This window comes from Pseudopodoces humilis, chromosome 14, assembly GCF_049639895.1.
Source record: "Pseudopodoces humilis isolate 2021_Gansu_Grassland_sample_001 chromosome 14, ASM4963989v1, whole genome shotgun sequence".
In the NCBI taxonomy this organism is placed as follows: Eukaryota; Metazoa; Chordata; class Aves; order Passeriformes; family Paridae; genus Pseudopodoces; species Pseudopodoces humilis.
Genome location: NC_142213.1, coordinates 7,108,953 through 7,129,381, shown reverse-complemented (window position 1 = coordinate 7,129,381; position 20,429 = coordinate 7,108,953). Strand labels below are relative to the sequence as shown.

At 44.6% G+C, this 20,429-nt stretch overlaps 1 protein-coding gene across 3 annotated transcripts; it reads right to left on the bottom strand.

The window, feature by feature from the left end:
• Positions 1-1,921: 1,921 nt before the first annotated feature.
• ZDHHC1 (zDHHC palmitoyltransferase 1) lies at positions 1,922-20,207 on the bottom strand. Of its 3 annotated transcripts, none has more exons than XM_014255434.2 (11): positions 20,073-20,207; positions 18,741-18,959; positions 16,786-16,961; positions 16,099-16,200; positions 15,142-15,266; positions 14,645-14,803; positions 11,155-11,267; positions 6,299-6,384; positions 5,580-5,673; positions 4,525-4,630; positions 1,922-4,354 (listed from the first exon to the last, which is right to left on the bottom strand). In XM_014255434.2, exons 2-11 carry the CDS (start codon positions 18,957-18,959, stop codon positions 3,819-3,821), a joined length of 1,716 nt encoding a protein of 571 aa, XP_014110909.2. In that variant the 5' UTR covers positions 20,073-20,207; the 3' UTR covers positions 1,922-3,818. The 3 variants fall into 3 exon arrangements, with proteins under 3 accessions (XP_014110909.2, XP_005526341.2, XP_087918577.1); XM_005526284.3 differs by having other exon boundaries at positions 1,922-4,096; XM_088062451.1 differs by lacking the exon at positions 20,073-20,207 and adding an exon at positions 19,845-19,874.
• Between the last annotated feature and the right edge of the window lie 222 nt (positions 20,208-20,429).

The following is a 20,429-nucleotide window of genomic DNA, read 5'->3' as shown; positions in this document are numbered from 1 at the left end:
AGAGAGTGCACGAGGCCACAAGCACAACCTCTGGGCACCCTCTGTGCTCACCCTCATCCTCTTCGCCCCTCTCTTCCCCCGAGGCTGGGCACCGCAGCCTCCCGGGACTCATCCCGTTTCAGGAATGAGTCTCTGGCTCGGCTGTGTCTGGGGTGGGATGAGGTTATGCGGGAACGCCGTTTCTCTAGCGCGAGTTGCTACAAAACAGAGGGAAGTGTTTCGGAGGTTGTGCAATATGTACACGGTCACCCCAGCAACAGCGCGTCCACAAGGCATTAGCGGGGCTTAGCTGCGGCTGCTGAGCGGCGCGATCGGGACCGGGCCGCGCTGGGTCCGTACCGGGTCCGTGCCGGGTCCGTGCCGGGTCCGTGCCGGGTCCGTACCGGGTCCGTGCCGGGTCCGTGCCGGGTCCGTGCCACCGAGCACGAGCTGCCGTCGTGCCATGCACGGCACCGGGCACAGGAGCGGGGGGAACGCTCCATCCTCTGGCAGGAGCTTCCTTTCCCCCACCCCGCAGCTCCTTGAGATGCTCTCAGGACGCGCCAAAAGCAGTGCAGGAACAGAATCCTACAAATCATTTCCCAAAGGAAGGTCCCCTTGTCTTCAAAGAGGAAACAAAGAAACTTGAGTCAGGCTCAAAGACAAAAGTAAGCACGACGTGCATCCCGTGCCAAGGCGGAGGCTTGGAGCAGGCACTGCGGGGCCTGGCACAGCTGCCAGACAATGGCCAGGCACCACGACATGATTTCAAAGGACTGTGGAAAGCTGTCATCCTGCAAATCATTGCTTCTTCCCAATAGAAAGCCACAGTGTCTTGTGGTGGAAACAGCTGGTCCAGGGCGCTGCCTGCAGCTGATGGGAGAGTTTACGCTGTGGCAAAATCCTTTTATTCAGTGCTGGAGAATGTGCTTGTCAGACCTCAATGTATCTGCAGTGATGGGGAGCTGAAGGCATCAGGACTTCTGCTGTCAGGACCTCAACCCAGTTCTCTTATGGTCTTGGGCTGCAGCTTGTGGTAATTGCAGCCCTCTGGTGCTGAGCCCAGGACTGCTCTGCCCACATGCTGGACTCTGCAGCAGCACCCCAATGTGACTTGTTCCTTTTGCTCACTGCCATGGGTCTGCTATGGACATTCCTCATGCAGAGCAGCAGAAATGCCATTGGCACTTGAATCTGCAGGGTATCAACATTAAAGGCCCAAGAGGATAAAAGCAAGGTTGGGAAGGAGAGTCCAGGAGCTAAAACCATCTCAGCCCCAACATTTTCACTCTTGGGTGCTCACTGTGCACCCTCAACAGTGCTCTTTGGATGGGGTTGTTGCACAAACACAGACCCCAGCCAATTTCAATCACCATGTGGCACACATGATCCTCCTGCTGCCCCTGAGGTTTAGGAGATCAGAATCCAAGACTGGCAGTGCTGGGAGCCCGTCCTGCTGGAGCCTGGCTCTTGGCTCAGCATCCAGCTGCTCCAATGCACAGGCACAGCCTTGCATGTTTGGCAGCCTTGAGTTATTCAGCAGAGTGGAGCAAATGTTCCAGCTGAAGGCAGCAGAAGGATGTCCCTGGACATCTGATAGCCCAGGAAACCCAGTTCCCCTCAGCCCAAAAAGCACAGCAGCCTTTCTGCAGCACAATGCAGAGCTGGCTGGGCCTCCTCCCTCTGATGCTCACCCTGCTCCAGCACAAAAACCAGGCTGGGTTACACAGGGAGAAGGTGGTCTGATCCCTACCCCTCAGGGAAGACACTCCCATCAAACCACCAAAAGGCCCTGTGGAGAGGGGACTGCTATCACCCCCAGATCAATTACAGTGCTGAGCCCTTCTGGGACTCCAGAGGCTCAGGGAGAAATGAACCAAACAACCTGAGGATCATCAATGGGGCAGAGCCAGGAATTGCTGCAAAAGAAAGGAGGAAACTATTTAGCAAAGAATATAGAAAATTTTATTGTGGCCAGAGCTACCGAAGAGCTCCATACATGATTTTGGGACTGATTCTACATGGACAGAGTGAGGAAACACACAAGGTCTGCTCAGGGGCATCTACTGAAGAGGAATTACCAATACTTTCTGGTGGAGGGACAGCTGGCCTTGGAAAACCATAAGCCTAGCATTGTTGCAGGATGTAATTTCCTTGGACAACAATTGACATGAGGAGAAACAACAGGGAGGATTTTGTCTAAGTGGGAGCCATTGGTGAGCAATGCCCTGGTCTCTGCAGACAGCCAGTGTCATGTGTGCTGGTCCACACTCACCTGCTTTTCCAGAGGGTCACACTGCCAGAGGGCACCACTGGCCACAGGCACTGCCCTGCAGCAGGCAGGGAAGCTGCAAGGAGTGTGACCACAGGCCAGCCCTTCCTCCAAACTGACACAAAATTACTTCAACAGCTACACGAGGCTTTGCTTTTTCTGATCAATAGATTGTGTAATTTGATCAAGAGTCAAAGCTCCTCATCCCAGTTCTTTCAGGAGACAAAAATCAGACAAGAGAAGGGTGGTAAGGCAGCCCTTTAAAACACCTCCAGGTCTTTCTCCCAGGCTACCGTCTCCCATCAAGGCTGGGAGTCCAGCCTGCCTGTCCTGTGTTGACTGTGCCCAAAGAGCCTTTGTTCCCAGATCCCCTTTCCTGCTCTGACCCAGCTGCAAGGAATGCTTGCAGACTGAGCTAGACAAGGGGAGAACAGCTTAGCTTGATTCTCACAGCACCCTGCTTTCTCCTCTCCTTCCCTAACCTGCACCCACCATAGCCTGAAGAAAGGTCAGTTGTGCCTTCCATGCATCAAAACATTTGGAAGGGTGATGAAGACTCCCCTGTCTTCCTTTTCTTTGCTGTTGCACCTGTTTGTTCACAGCACCAGCAGTGTGCTGTGCTGGTGATGTGTCTGGAAACGTGCATCCAGCCATGCCAGTGCTGCTGCTCAGGGCTGTGCCAAATCCTGCCAGACATGACCATGCTGGTGGCAAAGCCCATGGAGAAGTGTGTGTAGTTGCTGTCTGGGCTCTGAGATTAGCTGGCTGCTAGGCAGATCTGGGCTTGCTGGAAGCCCAGCCTCAGCATTCAGCCAGGAATCTGGAATGGGGCATGCTGCCTGGGGAAGCCATGAGGGCAAGGAGAGCACAGGTGCTGTAGGATGGCAGCCCAGCTCTCTGCAGATCACCCCCAGCACAGGGTGCTGTGGCTCGAGGCACTGGCCATGTGCCCCACTGTCTCCTGTGGGATCTTTCTGTACTACACGCACCCCAGACTTGGCTGTGCACTAATACAGATCTGGCAGCCCAGGAATTGGAAAGGTTTCAGGACCTGCTGTGTCCCAAAACTTCTGATGAGAATACTGCAGCAATACTATGCTGCCTTACAGAGAACATGCTGGTGGCAGACTGGGCCTGAGGGTGCACAGTGGAAAGTAGTATTAGGGATGGGGCAATCCTGAGGTTACTCCCTGACCACCTGTTGAAGCCCCTGAGCATGATCCAAAGACTGATAGGGTGTAGGCAGATGGAAAAATATAGCTTTCAGGGCGCAGGGAATGGCAGAGGTGCAGCCTTGTTCTTCCCCATACACTCTGCTGGGAAGTTACTGCAGTACCAGTGAGCAGAGGGCCAAGAGGGGCTGGCCCTTTCCCAGGGAAAGCACTTGAGCTCTCTTGAGCAACAAGCCTACCTCAGGTTTGCCACCTTACTGCCTCTTGCCTTTGGCTGAGGATGAGAAATGTCCCACTGCAGCCTGACAGCATGTGCACAGTGAGGGGTGAGTCCTGTAGGCCTCTGCACAGCACTAACGCTGCTCCCAAAGGCCATGGCTTTGGAAGGATGATCCCTAGGCCGCTGTGGTGCTTGTCCTTATGTCCTTTGAGCATGGATCATGTGTGCCCACATGCTGTTTGCTGGTGCATTTTCTGTGGTCAGGCTCAGACGTGCTCTCACTGGGCTGGGGCTGAGGGACAAGAGGCTCTCCACTGCTCTTACTTACAAACACAGCAGGAATCTTAGAAAAAAGTTCCAGGTCTCGTTCCATGCGTCTGTCCTGCTGGCAGCTTCTCCTTTTGACCTTGTGCTCAGAATACAGATTCTTCTTCCTGACTCCTCTGGGATTGTCTGTGGACAAGTGATAATGTTGAGAGTTGCCTGAGTTATTCTTAGGAGGCCCTTGAAGGACGGGGCTCCCAAGGCGAGTCTGAGCCAGAGGAATCTCATCCATGGACTCAGCAGACTCTGAGTGATAGTCAGCTGGGGGTCCTGCTGCCTGGATGAGGCCCATGCTGCTGGGGGACACAGCAGCTCTCAGAGGAAAAGCTGGCACTAAGAGGTGAAGGCTGTGAGAAGGTGAGGTGGCAGCAGCTGTGGCTGGGAACTCTGCAGATGGAAATAAAGGGAGAAAAACCTTAAGGGGAGAGAGATCTATCAGCCCCACAAAGACATCAACAAGCCCAGGAACTCTGTTATGGCTGATCCACTAGTGTTAAAGCAAATCATACATATATTTATGTAAGATTCAGCAGAGAAGCTGACTGGTGCACTCTCACCTGGGGGATCTGAGAATGAGGGTTGAGGAGAAGCACGTGCTTTAGATCCACTGTCCATTGCTGAGGAAGAAGCTTTCTGCATTTTCTTTCTCCTTTTCTTCTGTTGCTGTGAAAGCAAGTGGCCCAAGAGAAGGGAAGTCACTTCACCAGCCCAAAGTAAGGAGACAATTTTTTCACTTGTTACCTCTTTTTAATTCTTCCTACTTTTAATAACAAGCACTAGGTATAACCAAAGTCCAAGAATATTTTACCATTTAAGACTACTACAAAGCAAGAGAACAGGCATTTAATGAACACACACCCACATTGTCTGCATACAGTGACTCTGTGTAGGTACCTTTAAGCTGTTGTCTCATAGATCTGGGGGTTGTACTGGTCGCTTGCATTTGTACAGCCACACTAGAAGAGGGGACCAAAACTCACACAGCACAGGATGTCCCAAGAAAGGGACAGTCCTTGTCCCAAATATAGTACAGGTGAAAACTAATTTTTCTTACCATCTAGATGGCAAGGCTGATTAATAAGCTTGGAGGAAAGAGGGAAAGCACCACCACCTGCCATTTGAGCAAGAGGAAAGAGCATCTGGATGCAGACACATGAATATCAAGAGCCCAGTCCAAGACTTTGGAGAGCTGTTCCATACACTCAAGCTCCATATCCACACACACCATCTTTCCCTGGGCAGGTGCTTTATCTGAACATTTAAACTGTTGGATTTTTCTCTACAGAAACATGCAGAGCTTCTTACTTCAACAAAGCTGTACAGTCAGAGTCACTGAGCTGCACTGGGGCAGCAAGGCATTGGATTACAGCTGTGTTACAGCTGTGAGCTTATGAGGGAACTGTAGGATAGCTCTGACCATGCCTGTGAGCAGATACAGGAGAACATCACCCAGATCTGGTGACTGCAGGGCACAGCCACACCTGCAGCCACACACTGAGGGGAGGCAGAGTCTGTGTGAGCAGGGGGTAAGCACAGCCTGCTCTAGAGTGAGCGTGCCCGAGCACCTGGATGGGTGCCAGCAGCAGGTTGGTGTGTGGAAAATCCTCCTTACCTGGGAAGGGGACACAGAGTGAAGAGATGAGGACTCAGAGGACGAGCTCTGCTTGGGGTCACTCTCTTGGTTATGGACATAGAGTTTTGGAAAGCTAGAACACAGCAGACACACAAGGTGATTCCCTATGACAGGACTTAAGTCTGATGCCCTCTGCCTGCACGTACAGATCAGGCTGATCACAGCCTCCCCTGCCTCACACAGCATCCGCAGCAAAACTGGGGAAGGGAATTCTTCCTGCACAATTTGCAAAATAAAAAGGAAATTAGGGACACAAGTTAACAGAAAAGGAGTAATTAAGAGACAAGGATCCTGTTTTCCCATGAGTGCTTGCCTGTGTAATAAACTTGCAACTGTTGTGATACATTTCTCCACAACCTGAAATCATGTAATTATAATGAGCTCAACAGAGGAGTCACAGGACAAATCAGCCAGCCTTAATGTAATTTTAATATAAAACAATTAATAGAAAAATATTTAATATAAAACAGCCTAATGAGAGTATTCTAGGAATTATATTTTCCCAGGAGTGGGAAGACAAGTATTCCTACAGGTATCTACCCTCCTGAAACACAAAGATTTCACCATACCTTGCTGCAAACACTGGTGCTCCCTATCCTTCTTAGTACTTTTGTCTTAGGGTCCATCAGTGACCTTGATAGCAATTTCCCATTCACCACACATGCTGGTGGGAGAATCTTATCCTCAACTTTTCTCACCTTTTTCTTGAAGTTACTGTTGAGAATTCCTCTACTTGAATTCCAGGGTCTCTATAGACAGGATTACCTGACAATAAGTCTGCTTCCTGGAAAAAAAAAAAAAAAAGAATATTTTCAGACTAATACAAACACAGAGGGGAGAAGATGGATTTTCATTACAGGTGCACTCTTTCTCCTCATGCCAGACATCTTTTGTCATTACAAGTAGCACAGCAGTAACCTGCTGCTTAAGAAGATAGAAAACCAAGATTGGCACAATTAGAAGTCCATGATTAATTTGTTTAGTCCAGCCAGTATTTCATGTGACTCAAAACCAAATCACACTTACAGAAGTCAGCTCAGTCATTTTTTGGGATTACACTTAAAGCTTAAAGCTTCCATTAGTTACACAGTTCAATCTGAGGAGCTCTGCAGTGAATGCAAAAAAATGTCTTTTAAATGCAAAATGGAGGTGAGGAAGGTGGAAGCATGAAATATACAGGAAAAACATAAAGTATTTTCTATTTCTTGTGTGACCCTGTATGGCTAAGACCTGCTGATTTTTAAAAATGAGTGTGATATATTGCTTATTTGCCTCAGGTATGGACAAACTCAGAGTAGTGACAGCTGAACTTGAAAGCTGCATATTTTCAGAAACATTTTAAGAATAAACCTCCTAAATCCAAGTGCTGCATTACAGGAAAGGACCCCAGTCCTCCCTCAAAAACATCTTAACCCAGTTAAGATGGTCAGAGTACCAAGGGATGAAGGGTATGAAGCCCTGTTATCAAAAAAGGATAAACCATGCTCAGAAGAACCTTGACACCACTTATCAGCTGCTCTTAAACTTGAATAACCATCAAGGGAACTTCCTTATAAGTATTTCACTGTGCAGTGACTATAAAGATATTTTAAAGTAACTTTCAGGTTAAGATGGAAGGATTTAAAATGTGATCGGCATTAGCTTCAAAAATAGCTAAAACAAGCTCATGAAGACATATTTTTCTGAACAGCCTGATCAGCAAATTTGAGAAAATGAAGTCAAAGCTGGACATGGCACAAATGGGTTCCTGAGAGATCCAGGGCCTCTGCACTTCAACAAATTCATAAACAATCAACAAAAGAGCAGAGCAGTGAGAAGCCTGGTGATGACACTCCCTGATGTAAGGCATTAAAAATGAAAGCCAGCCGCAAAGAGCTGCGGAAGATCTTTGCAATATTGAATTACAGGGTGGTAAATGGCACAAAAAAAATCAATATTGCTAGAGGTAAAGATGGAAAGTGAAGCATGTGAGAAAAGCAGTGTAAACTTTATATACAAAGCAGCAGTCTCTGAAATAGAAAATAATTAACGGAGCTGCACATTCACTGGCAGACAAGAAATCATTTCAGATGTTAGGAACAAAAAGGAAAGGCAAATAAAAATAGAAAAAAATAATAATTTCAGCTGTTTTAGAGGTGGTAACATAACATCTGAAGGGAATTGGTTTAGGAATTAAAAATATGACTTTCTGATTTAAAAGTTTATCCAAATGCAAGATTAATAATCTGCAGAAATTTACTACACGTATTTTAATTGGAACTTGTAACTCAAGTCAGATCATCATTTATCACCAACTGAGCACAAAGTGTACACAAATGTCTCCTCAAAGCTCCTTGGGACATTTACAATCAAGATTTTCATTCAGGCCACATGCATCTGAGTCATGAGGGGAGGAGACCAGACACAAGTCCCCTGTCACTGTGAGTGGACAGGCAGGAGATGCAGGTCTTTTCAGAGGGAAGCAGATTATGGCTGAAACAAGCTGAAAGGGCATCCCACTGCACAGAATTACTGAAAACAATCAGGACTCAATGTCCACAGCACATAAACAGGACTGCAGGACTGGCATTTCAAGGGAGTTTAATAAATGATTCATCTTGAGAATAACGTGGACAATTTCTTTCCAAGCAGGGAATGAAAGAGTCTTTTTAAATCCATTTTGTTCATTTCAGCCTTCTATAAATAATGTAGAACCAAAGCAGCCACATAAATGAAAGTAAAGCATTAGAGCCGATTAGGAAAACAAATGAGACTCAATCAGTAGAAAATACAATGTTCTCTCACAGTGTGACACAAGCCACAGCACAGAGTCCAAGCCTCCCTCTGCTCCCAGGCATTTAACAGGAGACTCAGAATCCTTCCACTGCAGCATCAAGACAAACCATCCTTTGCAGCTGGACTGCCAAGATTCAGCTGCTGCTCCTGCTGAAAGCAGACTGCTGGACAGACTGCCCAAGTTCTGCCCCCGTGCAAATCCTGGCCATGTTCACCAAATTTCAGCTGTGACCAAACTAAGGTCCATGGTTTACAAGCCCAGGATAGATTCAGCTTCCTTGCCCAGTGCAGCTGCCCTTATCAACCACTTCAGTGTCAGGAAGTGCCCTGAAGTGCTGTCTGCCTGAAGGGGAAGCAAAACTGAACAGGAAAAAAAAGTTTTTGTCCCAAGGAAAGTGGGTCTATTGCAAATGTTTAGGATGAGAGTGAATACTAAGTTGGTCTTACATTGACATTGGAAGAAAGAAACAGTACTGAAAATGTAAGGGAAGCTGCGTAAAAACTGTGTTTAGTATTTAAAATCAAACCCTACCAACCTGAATCAGTTTCCAAAGCAAGTTCAAAGCTTCAGGAATGTGAGAAGAATCACATCCCAGCTGGCCTCATATGAAAGTCAGCTCTCTGGCAAGAATGCAATTATGCATTTAAGCATAGGGTTTGGTTTAGTTTATATTTCTTTGGACTGCAAATGACTACAGAAAAAAATGGTTACTTGCACATCCTGCTTTAGGTATGTTAATAGAAGCAAAGGCTCAATGTGTCCAACTGTTTTGCATTTTTGTGACATCTGAACCACTTAAATGTGCAAAATTAGGGCTCTTACTTTGTGTATCCTACAAGTACATAAGAATCCTTTATCCTGAACAAGAATCCTTTAACCTGAACATAGCCGAAGACTTAACCACAGACCAACATTGAAAACTGAAGCCAAAACCAACACTCAAGCTTGAATAAGGCTCAAAAGCAAGCATTAAAGGGGAAATGCATGTTTCTTCTTAGTCCCTAAAATGAATGAACAGTTCAGACAAAAGTGGGAAGAGGATGATTTCCATTTTATGCTTACAACATGTTGGATCAATTACAAAGGGTTGCAGTGTTCAAGCTAAAGAAGGCTGTATTCAACACAGCATACAAAAGGCAAGTCACTTGGTGTCCTCCTACTCCAATCTATTTGTTTGTGTTTATCTCTGGTTGCTATGTAAGAAACAAGGAAAATCTGGTGGGTTAACATTTTTCCTAACAATGTTACTGGGCATCATCCAGTCTTTCTCGTTCCCCAAGGTCCTAACTGTAATCCTGAAACACCAAATTCCTTTTCACCCTGCTCCTTCCAGGCTTGCTGCTTCAAATTAATCATATTCACACATATCTAGGTAAGAACCAATGCAGACAGGAGAACACCACTGAATGCCAACATCCCAAATGTGCACACGCACGTGAAGTCCACCCCGTTCAAATACCTTTCCAGTATCAATTAAAATCCAGTCACTAGATGATTAGAGCTAATGCTTTATTATTGTTTTAATTTGCATAGTAAGCAAAGCTCTGTGAAATGAAGTGCCAAATATTTTTGTTGTTATGGAAACCTCTGTTTAAACTGAAAGTTCTACTTTTCCAAAACAGTAAAAAATATATATGAAAAGCTAGGGACTTCATATTATACAAAACTGAATGAGCTCCCTTTCCCCTTTGCTTTGATAGGAAAGAACTATGGATGAATCCAGAGATATCCCAGTATCTCTACAGACAATACTTGGATGATGTTTGTATTTAATTAATTTCTTATAAAATATAAAACTGTTTGTATAGCAGATAACTTATTTGCATAAAATTAAAAGTTACACATGACTGAGAATCACAGAATAATTTAGACTAGGAAGAACTTCTGTAAGTTTCTAGTTCAAGCCCCTATTGAAGTCAGTACAGAATGTGTCCAGTCAAAATTTGAGTTAATCCAATAATTTATTTTGCCTTGTAACAAAATAAATTATACTGAACCTATCAATTCAGAGCCTGATATATTTGCCTCTGCAGAGTCTAGCAGCATTTAAGAGCTTGTAGAACTCAGTTTACAGAGATATAGATTAGCATTGTGGTAATAACAAGGACACTTATTATACAGACTCATTTAAAAGAAAAGCAGATATCAGGGTAATTTCTGAAAAACTGGTGTCCTTTTCACTTTCAACATGGTTAAATTACTGGTATTATTAGCTGCTCAGTGGTTAGCCCCAGTTTCTCCAGCCCTAGAGCCTGTCACATTTGAAGTCATGACACATACTCCCAAGATGTGCTGTGCCACCCAAACAGATGGTCCTGTCTTTTTCAGGGAAAGGATTCTTCCACTCTTCAGTCACCCTCATTCGTGCTGAGCCAGGCATTTATGTGACTGCTTGGTGAACCGAATGGGAGAGAGCTGGGCCAGCCCAACTATTTTTTTAATAACGTTTATTGTTACTCAGATGAGTTCCCCCACCCTGTCCTAATGAACAGCTGTGCTGGCAGAAGAGACAAGATAGTGCAGGGCCCAAAACAAGTGGTGGAGGAAGAGAGTGGGTGGATTGATTCCTTTGAAAGCAGTACTTGCTTATACCTCAAGTGCTCATGGAATGGCAGGCCTTGCACTCCTTCACATCCTACTCAACTCCATCAAAGTACCTCTGAAGTCTTATCTCTAGCAACTGTCTTTAAAATATAGAGCTCAAGAAAGTGAAGCAAAGTTTACACAGTGAATGAGCAAGGCTGCTTTTGGGAAATGGACTGAAAGTAGGATGAGTACCTGACTGGGTCTCACTTGGGAGGAAGAAGACTCCTGTTTCTTGTCTACCTTGTCTGGCTGCTGCTGGGGACGCTGCTGCAGGATATACTCATACGTAGTCAGCTTGTGCCACACTGAAAGGGAAGAAAGAGACCTGTCAGCACAGGAAAGGCCCTCCCTGATTGCACTTATACAAACAGGCTGGACAAATATATTCAAATAGTAACTATAAACATGAAGAAACTGATAATCCAAGCCAAAAGTACTGCACACTGTACATCCTCCTATATCCTTTATTGTCACCATCACAGTGCTTTCTTATAGTCTTGTTATTCTAAAGTGTCCTAGAATGGTACAGCCTTCTATACTGTAGTAATTTGTTCAGTTCATTTCAGGGCAAATCCAAATCTGTACTGTACAAACAGCTTTATGAGCAATCAGAAGTTGCTAAATGGAGAGAAGAAACTGAGCAGGTTAGTGTGCCCTGTAGTAATTGAGACACTTAATGTGCAAACCAGTGAGCATCAACTGCACAGCTTGCCTCATGCCAAACAGCTGTGCCCGGAGCTCACATGTCCCTGACTTTATGAGCTCTCCAGGTCCCCATGCAAACACATCTGCTTCCATGAATGACCAAAAGCATGTGACATTTCTGAGCAACTTGGATTCTTCATGAGACCCAAAAGAGTCCAAAACACAGACATTCTTCCCATAATGACCTTAAGTATTTTTAGAGAATAAACCCCAGAAATGGATGCTGAAGGGTTTTAGTGCACAGCCTGGGAGTTATTCCTCCTGTTTTACAGAAGCACAGAAGTTAAAGCAGATGCCTAGGATCATCTGGACTAAAATCCTCACTCTGCCTGAAGACATTTATAACACTGATATCTTACCCCTCAAAACCATGCCCTGAACACAGGACTACTTCATAGAGAAGTGGGGGAGAGCCGAGGAGAGGTGCACCACTGCTAAAGCAATCACTTTATGAAGAAATAAAAATTCAGGATCCATTTGGCCAAGAAGAGAGAACATAGAGATGAATGTGAGTCTGCAGCCAAGTGATTACTTAACAGGGACAGTGCAGGGTGATGGCAAGTGCTCCTAGAATGGCACCCTTTGCTTTCTTTAAAAAACAGACTGTTGCTTCATAAGCAAAGGCTTATTAACCATTTTTAAATTGGATTATATTGGTTTCTGAATACTTACAGTGTAACTTTTAAAACATTTTAATAGAGCTATTTAGTTAAAATACTACATTTTTGAGATAGCACTGCAGCACATAGCATGCAAAATATAATCAGTCTGTGAATAACCCTATAACCTTTCCTATATTGCCTACTACTTTTTTTCTTTTTATTCTGCTATCTGCCTCTTGGTACTGAAGAAGAAAAAATATCTTCCCTCCAAGCTCCTGAAGTGCCATGCTTCACCAAATGCCTCCAGAACTGAGTCTGAATCAAGTCTAGTAATTTTGAATACATGGACCTACTATTCTGAGAATAACCTGCTTTCTTTGAGTGATCATAGTGAGCAATTAAGATCTAGAGTGTAACACTGAAATTTTCACTGCACTTGTAACAAAACTAGATACTACATTTTAATAGTCATACTTGACTTAAGCCTTTTTTTAACAGGAAGCCTAAGGACCGTACTAACATGGGTGCTATTTAATTTCTGTAATTTAATTATTGAAATACAAAAGGGTATATGAAGAAATACTGATCAACAGTAATTACATTTGAATTGGTAAAGTGTATTTCAAGTCCCAAAAGAGGGAAGACAGCTCATTAAAACACTGCCTACCTTAAAACATTCAGAGGAGACTATTGACAATTACAGGTATGAAACAAGAGGAGTTTAAGTTCAGACATACTTTGTCTGTGTCCCTGAAACCCAGCAGTAAGTGCAAATGCAGTGGTAAGTGCAATCCATACTCATATGCAGCACACAATAAAGGCTTCAGTGTGGGGACACTCCTCCTTTAAAGCAAGGGCTTACACACGACATTCTGCACAGCTGGGAACAGCTTCATTAGGGCAGCAGATTATAATGTAATAAAACTTTAAAAACATTAGCAATAATTCTGTGTCCATGTAAGATGGAAGATAAAGATTTAAAATTGGGTCAAAAGTAGAAGTTAATTTGGCTCGAAATCTATTCTGAAATAGGAAAAATAATCACCCCAAGACAAGAGCAGCAAAATGTCCCCCAAGCCCAGAGCATGACTAGTGGCACACACAGAGGTTTCTGTCTGACAGATAACGCAGGTCATTCTCTCAGGCAGGGAGCACCCTCTTGTGGAAGCTGCACACAAGGACGGGACAAATACCACTCAGAACTAAACAGAATAATCCTTTTCATTCAGAAGAAACCTTCCTGGAGCTTTGTTATGCTTTTTGTCTTTAAAAAGTGCTAGATCAAACTTTCAAATCTCTAGGCAGTGCCATTAACCCAGAAAAGCCAGCTGTCAGTTCTGCCAAGGAAGTAAAATTGCAGTGTGCCCAAATTTCAGTTAAACTCAAAGAGGCTCTAGAAGAAAATGATGATCAGTGTCCTCACTGAGTGCACTGTCCATGCCAGCTGGGGAACACTCACCTATCAAACACTACACTCCAGCAGTGCTACTGTTTTGCTTCTGGAGCCGTGCTGGTTTGTGCTGACCTAGTTTGGGTTGGCATCTGCAGGTCCGCTAACTGAGAACCTGAAAATCCATCCAAGGATCCTCTGTAAGGGCTGTTCTCACTTCTCTTCTACCACATCCCTTCTTTCCTACTTTTGGCACCACCAACTACTGCAAATGTAAGATCTTTCCCTACCATGACTTTCAGCAGCAGCCAAAAAGCATTGGCTTAATTTTAGACGATGGCTGAAAAAAAGTTTTTGATGCCCATCTCTACATAAACAAACAAAAATATCCTTTCTTGACAGAGCAACAAGCAGTTGATCTAGAGATGCCTTTCTGAAAGCCTCTTCCTCTGAATTCCACAAATCTTCTTATATCAACATGGTACAATTTCCATAAAGGGACCTTAACCTGGATGGCAGTGCTTCAATCAGAAATTTAGCTCTGTACATCCACATTTCTCTGGGGTAAGGGAAAAACACCCTCACACAACAGAAGCACTGGGGAGCACAGTGAGGAGACTCACAAAGGCCATATGCAGAGTCAATCTGAATCTGCCATTGCTAGCACCAAGCTGAGATTGACCACTTCATCCCACTTGGCCTCTCCAAAACCCTTCCACGTGCTTTCAGTTTCAGGATAACATAGCTTGAACATGGCTGCAGAGGCCCAATATAAACTCCAAATTACATATGCACTGATAAGCCTAGCTGGTACAGGGGAGAACTCAGAAATATAATGTTAAATCCCAATTTTGCACATTTTCAATGGCAATCTTGCACAGTGGGTGTATATTAGTGACATGGGTGAACACGCAGTGAATGCAGGATGAGTAGAAGATAAGCAAAAATGAAATGGGGGTGCAGATGACAGGAACAAAATACCTACAGAGATAGATGTGAAAGGTCAAGAGGTGGCCCAGCAAGATCATGGTCACTAGGCTCAGAAGAATAAAAATCCCAGCTGTCACCAAAATGGCAGGTGCCCGAGTCTCAACAGGAGATGCAGGAAGAAACACAAACCAGCGGTCCATGTGGTTCCTCAAAGCTATAAAACAAAGAGAGCTGTAGGTAAATAGATTGTCTGGGTATGAATTATCTCTAAATAAACTTTACAGCTGGAAATTCTGTTAACTCAAAAGTAGCTGCAGACCCATTATGCACTGGAGGCCTAAGAAATCTGGTGCCTGCAGGGCTTTTAGGAAGAGCAATTAGCTCTGTAAGGAAAGACATTCCATCCAGCTGAGCAGAGGTACCCTAACAGAAATATAAAATTGAAAGAGTAAGGAATGGAGTTCCTCCTCTGTGGAAGAGCACACAGAATCCAAACCATCATCAAGATATGCTGGCTGATTCCCAGGATGCTCATGTGAAGCACTGCTGTACCATCAAAGTGCTGGTCAGAGCGAAGCACTGTAGGGTCGACGAAGAACTCCACAAAGACGTAGAAAGCGATGAGCAGCAGAAGCCCCAGGCCCAGAAGGGCAGACAGCACACTATTCAAAAAGAGCCTGCCAGGAAAGGGAGACGTCTCAGTGGCTTCAATAACATCACACATACAATTCAATATCCCAGCCTCTAATAAAGATATAGACAGTTATCTCAAATTACTGTCACGCTTTCTTACACTTAGGATAGACATTGGTGAACAGCTTTATTTATTATTTGTTACTCTGACAGGCTAAATTGTTACCCTTTAGTGCAACCATGGTTACAAAACAGTCAAGTATATCCAGGACAGACAAAGCTCCCTAAACAAAATCTGAAGGCAGTGTAACATGGCACCTAGCAACAACATCACTTTGCTTTCCATAGGGTTCAAGTACAGGAAAGCAAATTGAGAAGCATCAATGACAGTCTCCTTATTGTTACCTCAAACCTTGCATGGATGAGAGATCCCTATATGCTGCTGTGACTCCTGCCAACTGGCAAGTCTTGTAGGGAAAGCACATGATCTGGACGTGGGTTGTTTCAAAGTGGAACAGCACCATCATGGTTCCATTCCTACTCCAGCTTTCAGAAGCACTAATGACACCAAATTAACATCCTGTAAGCTTTTGCTAATTCCAAATAATAATTCTGTGATCTCTGTTTTTACTTACAGATGTTCAGCTACAACATTCTAAGCTTAGGAATTTTATCCTTAATATTTGAATGTCATGATTATGCTTGTATTTTCCATCTAGTTTTCTCATGACTGATTCTATTCAGCCAGGGGATAAAATAAAAATGGTTCTGTGTGGCTAAGTACAGGCTGGACTGAGATACAGGAGAACTTTGGAAAGAGAAGGAGACACATCACTGATGCAGTGTTGCGCTTCTGTCACAATGCCAAGCCCTTACCAGTAATTCCTCTCTCCCACACAGTTGTTGAGCCATTTGCAGTGATGATCAAAGCCACACACACACTTGTTGCAAGTTCCACAGTGCTTTGACTTGGCACTCCTGCCAAAGAAAGGGTGGCATTAGCATGGCAGCTCATTACTATGGTTTTTCAGTGACTCAAACACAGTGGATGCAGCAGCAGAGATCCTGATAATAGTGAGTTAACCTTCTGCATCAGGAGTACTTCATCTCCCAAACTTATCTGTCACTACTGGACCACAGTCCCAAACACTACAAAATTCGCCTTTCAATGCACTACATGATTTTTAATTTGGAGATTGCTGAGTTCTTATTTGAATCCCTTCAGCAGTACTACAGAGCTTGATCTTAATGCCTGCCCTACAAGCATTTCCTGCAACTGGCCAGCATCCAGCCAGAGACAGGCACACACACACACACACACACTAATTACACGCTGTTCGGTAAAACACCAACACTTAGTGAACATGGCACACTACAGCCTTCTCCTCATAAGGTAAGCAATGAAACAAAACACAGAACTCTGTGCACATTTGACAGGCTGAAGCTTAACTTGCACTGTAGCTCCTCAAGGGTTCAATTTCAAATCTTGTAGTCTGACATTAAGGACTAATGGTGAAATGCAATGCTGAAGAACACAGAGCAGTAGAAAGAAAAGATACTTACACATCTACATCACAGACATAGCAGTGATGGTTCTCAATGACATGTGCGTGTTGGTTACGGTTGAAGGTGGACAGAGGCCCCAGATAGTTTTTCTCTCGCACATTTGCATCCGCAGGATCAATGGAAACTGCAGTAAGATGAACAACTAAATGGTAGATAAAACACACTCCTGGACACTGAAACACACAGTTAAGGATTTAACACGTCTTTGAATCCTTAATACATGAATCCCACACAGATGAGAAATGTATGGCATAGAATTAGAAATTGCTACATAACTGATTGTAGCACATTAATCTGAACTTTACTGATGGAGACATTTGCCTTGTAATAAATATTCCCTGGAAAAAGATAACTAAATCTACAGGAATATCCCTCCTCATTATGTGCTACTCTGCCTTGCAGAAGTGTCCTTCCTAGCACAGGGTGTTTTTAAAAGTTACCTTTACTTACCAGAATCTGACCACAGGTACGGACTGCTGACATAGGTCCAAGTTTCTTAGTCCATACAGACTCCTTGGAAAGGAGTGTGGTTAAGGTTGTGCACATGCTCTTTCACTGGACCAGACTTCCAAGGAAAAAAAGGTCACATCACAGAAGTAGTATTGATTACCTTGCTTGCTTTTTCATTAGAATCCCAAGGAAGAGGAGCACACCTTTAAAGCATGCTCCTACAAAGGATCCAGGGTTTGTCATTGTTTCTATACACCCAGATGTGCACATCACTGATCATACTAATAGCCATGGAAAATAGATCAGTGTAGTAAGTTAAAAAAGGAGGCCTCTGAGAGGTCCAGCTCATTGGAGCTCTGATGGCTGGTGGAGCAGATCAGGAGGGGATTTGCCTTTGACACAAAGGAGACACTAGTGCTTTATGAACTGGAAGTAAAACTGGAAATATTAATCTGTTGAATTAAGAGTAACTTTAGATTGCATTATTAAGATATTTGGTAGACAAATTCACAAGGTTTGAACTGTGATAATAGTGAGGATTTGAGCAAGCTAAGTAGATGTAAGACCACTGAGCTAATTATATTAATGTCTAAATCATGCACGTGTAAAAACTGTAACAATCGTAAGCAAAATCATCCCAAACATATCAAAGACTTAGAGGCATCTGTGCTAGATGTATAAATGATATAAGAGCACACCCCATCTCTTTAGAACAAGGTCTGGTCTTGAGGAAGTTCCTTCCCTGGGCACAGGTGATAGTACAGGTGGCACTGGGAGTACTGGGAGCACTGGGATCACTCCCCAACTGCTCCAGGCTGAACAAGCCAAGTGTCCTCAGATGCTTCTCCTCTAGACCCTTCACCGTCCTCGTCAGATGTGTATACTAAACTGCTGCTCAAGACTGTCCCATAAGAGACCTCTCCTCTGAGGCTCACACCACATCACCTTGTCGTTCACTCACAGATTTTCTACTGAACACAGGAGAGTGCCCAGGGAGCACATCCACTGTGAGCCATCACAAACAACCCACCATACAACCACGAGCATGTCAAGCTGCCCTTTCATGGCTCACCCAGTCAGCACAGAGAGGTGGGGCTGCCTTCACAATAAGGATGTTTAAGGAGGGGCTTCTTTCATATGACTTCCCACAAACCATGCAGCACACTTGTAGAAGAATAATATAAAGCAAAGGAGACACATAGGCAGAAGCACGCAGCAGAAGAGCATTGGAGGCAAAGGTAACAACCTTAATGGAGACTGATGAAGGAGACAAGCAGAACATCAGTGACCTAAAGTGAAGCTCTCAAAGCAGGAGACCTGCTTTTTACACCTGTTTTTTATAGTCAGGAGATGATCAAGATGATAGTTACATTCAGAGAAATATTCTGGCCCAGGCACTTTTCTCCGATGCTTCCTGCGCTACCTAACAAGTGCAGTTAAACCCGCCTCAGTGATAGTTTGTACCAGCCCATGTTCTCCCCATCCAAGATATCCAAGGATACGATGTAACCAGCGGGCAGCCAGTGGCGGGGCAGGAGAGGAACCAGGATTCCAAAGCCAACCAGCGCAAAGAAGAGGAACAGCAGCCAGGCAATGATCTGGAACAGGTGCAGGGGCCAGCTCCAGCCATTTCTTCGAGCACGTTGGACCTTCACCTCAGGAACAGCTTCGCCCAAATCCTCTGGAACTATCTTATTATGAGGTTTATTGCAGATATTCATCTACAGAAATAAAAAATGGAAAACAAAAATATGTGATACTATGTATCTGGTGCTGGAGAGATTCTCCGGCAGACTAAGTTAGAGACTAAAATGATGACACACGTGAAGAGAAACAGCTCTGAGCTCACAAGCAGTTTCTCCTTTTTTCAGCTTTTGGTGGATTATTAGATGCTGCTTTTCACTTGCCACAGGGCTCTCTAACAACAGAGAGTTGGGCTGCTCTGCTTCACAGAAAACTTGAGGTAGCAGAGAGAGCAAACCAGGCAATTGATCAGGGGCAGCATCACAAAACCAACACAGAGGAGCTCTGCTGGACCTGAGGTGATTCAAGGTACCTCTGCACCACTCTCACCCTTCCTTAGTAACTAAAGAGGATGTGAAATTAATATCTAACATGACAAACAACTTCAATTAGTTTGATTAACATGCACAGGAGAGTGATGAAAGAAAAGGAGAAGGCCTCTGGTTCACTTGTGGTATTTTTGATAATGGTTCCAGTGCCAGAACAATTCCACAGGGCTGGAAGAGAGCAAGCATGGCAATGTGCTGAAAGAGTGAGCAAGACAATTCCAATGTTGGTATGCAAACAGCCCTTCAGTCCTTGGCAAAAGGCTGGAAATGTCTTTTTGGGTCAACTGGTAGAGGAGCAAAACTAGCAGAGAATATAATTTATGTTCATCAGTGCATCACGGTCTTATCAACAAGTAGGCTGGAATAAAAAAATCCTAACTTCACCCTTTGAAGTAATTAGCAGTATCTGCCTGCATTCATCATTTAAGTTGCTACATGGCAAGTGGCTCATCACTGATGAGAAATCATTACCAATCATGTCATCCTTTTTTCATTAGGGTGTGGAAAACTTGTTCGTGCATCACTTTGAGCTACCTGTTACAAAGCCCGCAGTGGGTATGGCCCGCACGCCTTTACACCCAGTTCCAGAAAACACTGAATATAAAAAACAGAGCATAAAGTCACTATCGGGGTAGACACAGAGAGGCACCGGGACGTAAGAGCAAGCATCAAGGACCGAGCCGGGTGAGCGGTTTCCCGGGCAGCCACTCTGATGAGAGCCGCGTAGACCCCTCCTGCACTCCACCACCTCCCACCCCTCACCTTCTCCCCGCAGAAGCGGTTGACAGCGGCCCCGGCCCCGCCTCATGCCCAGGCAGGGCGGGGGGCCCCCGGCTGAGGCCTCCACGGCAGCTCCCGGCGCCTCCGCGGGCCTCGGGCCGCTGGGCCCGTCGCCATGGCAACAGCTACGGCGGCGCGCAGGGGGCAAAACGCGCCGGGCGCGATCGTTCAGCGGGGACATTTATTATATATTAAATTATTATTATAATTTAATTCCATATTAAATCGAACTACCTTTATAGCATGAAAATTTAGTATTTTTGGGTTTTATATATATATATATATAAAATATATATATTCAGATTTACATTGTGACAATGAGGTTGCAGAATTTTACTG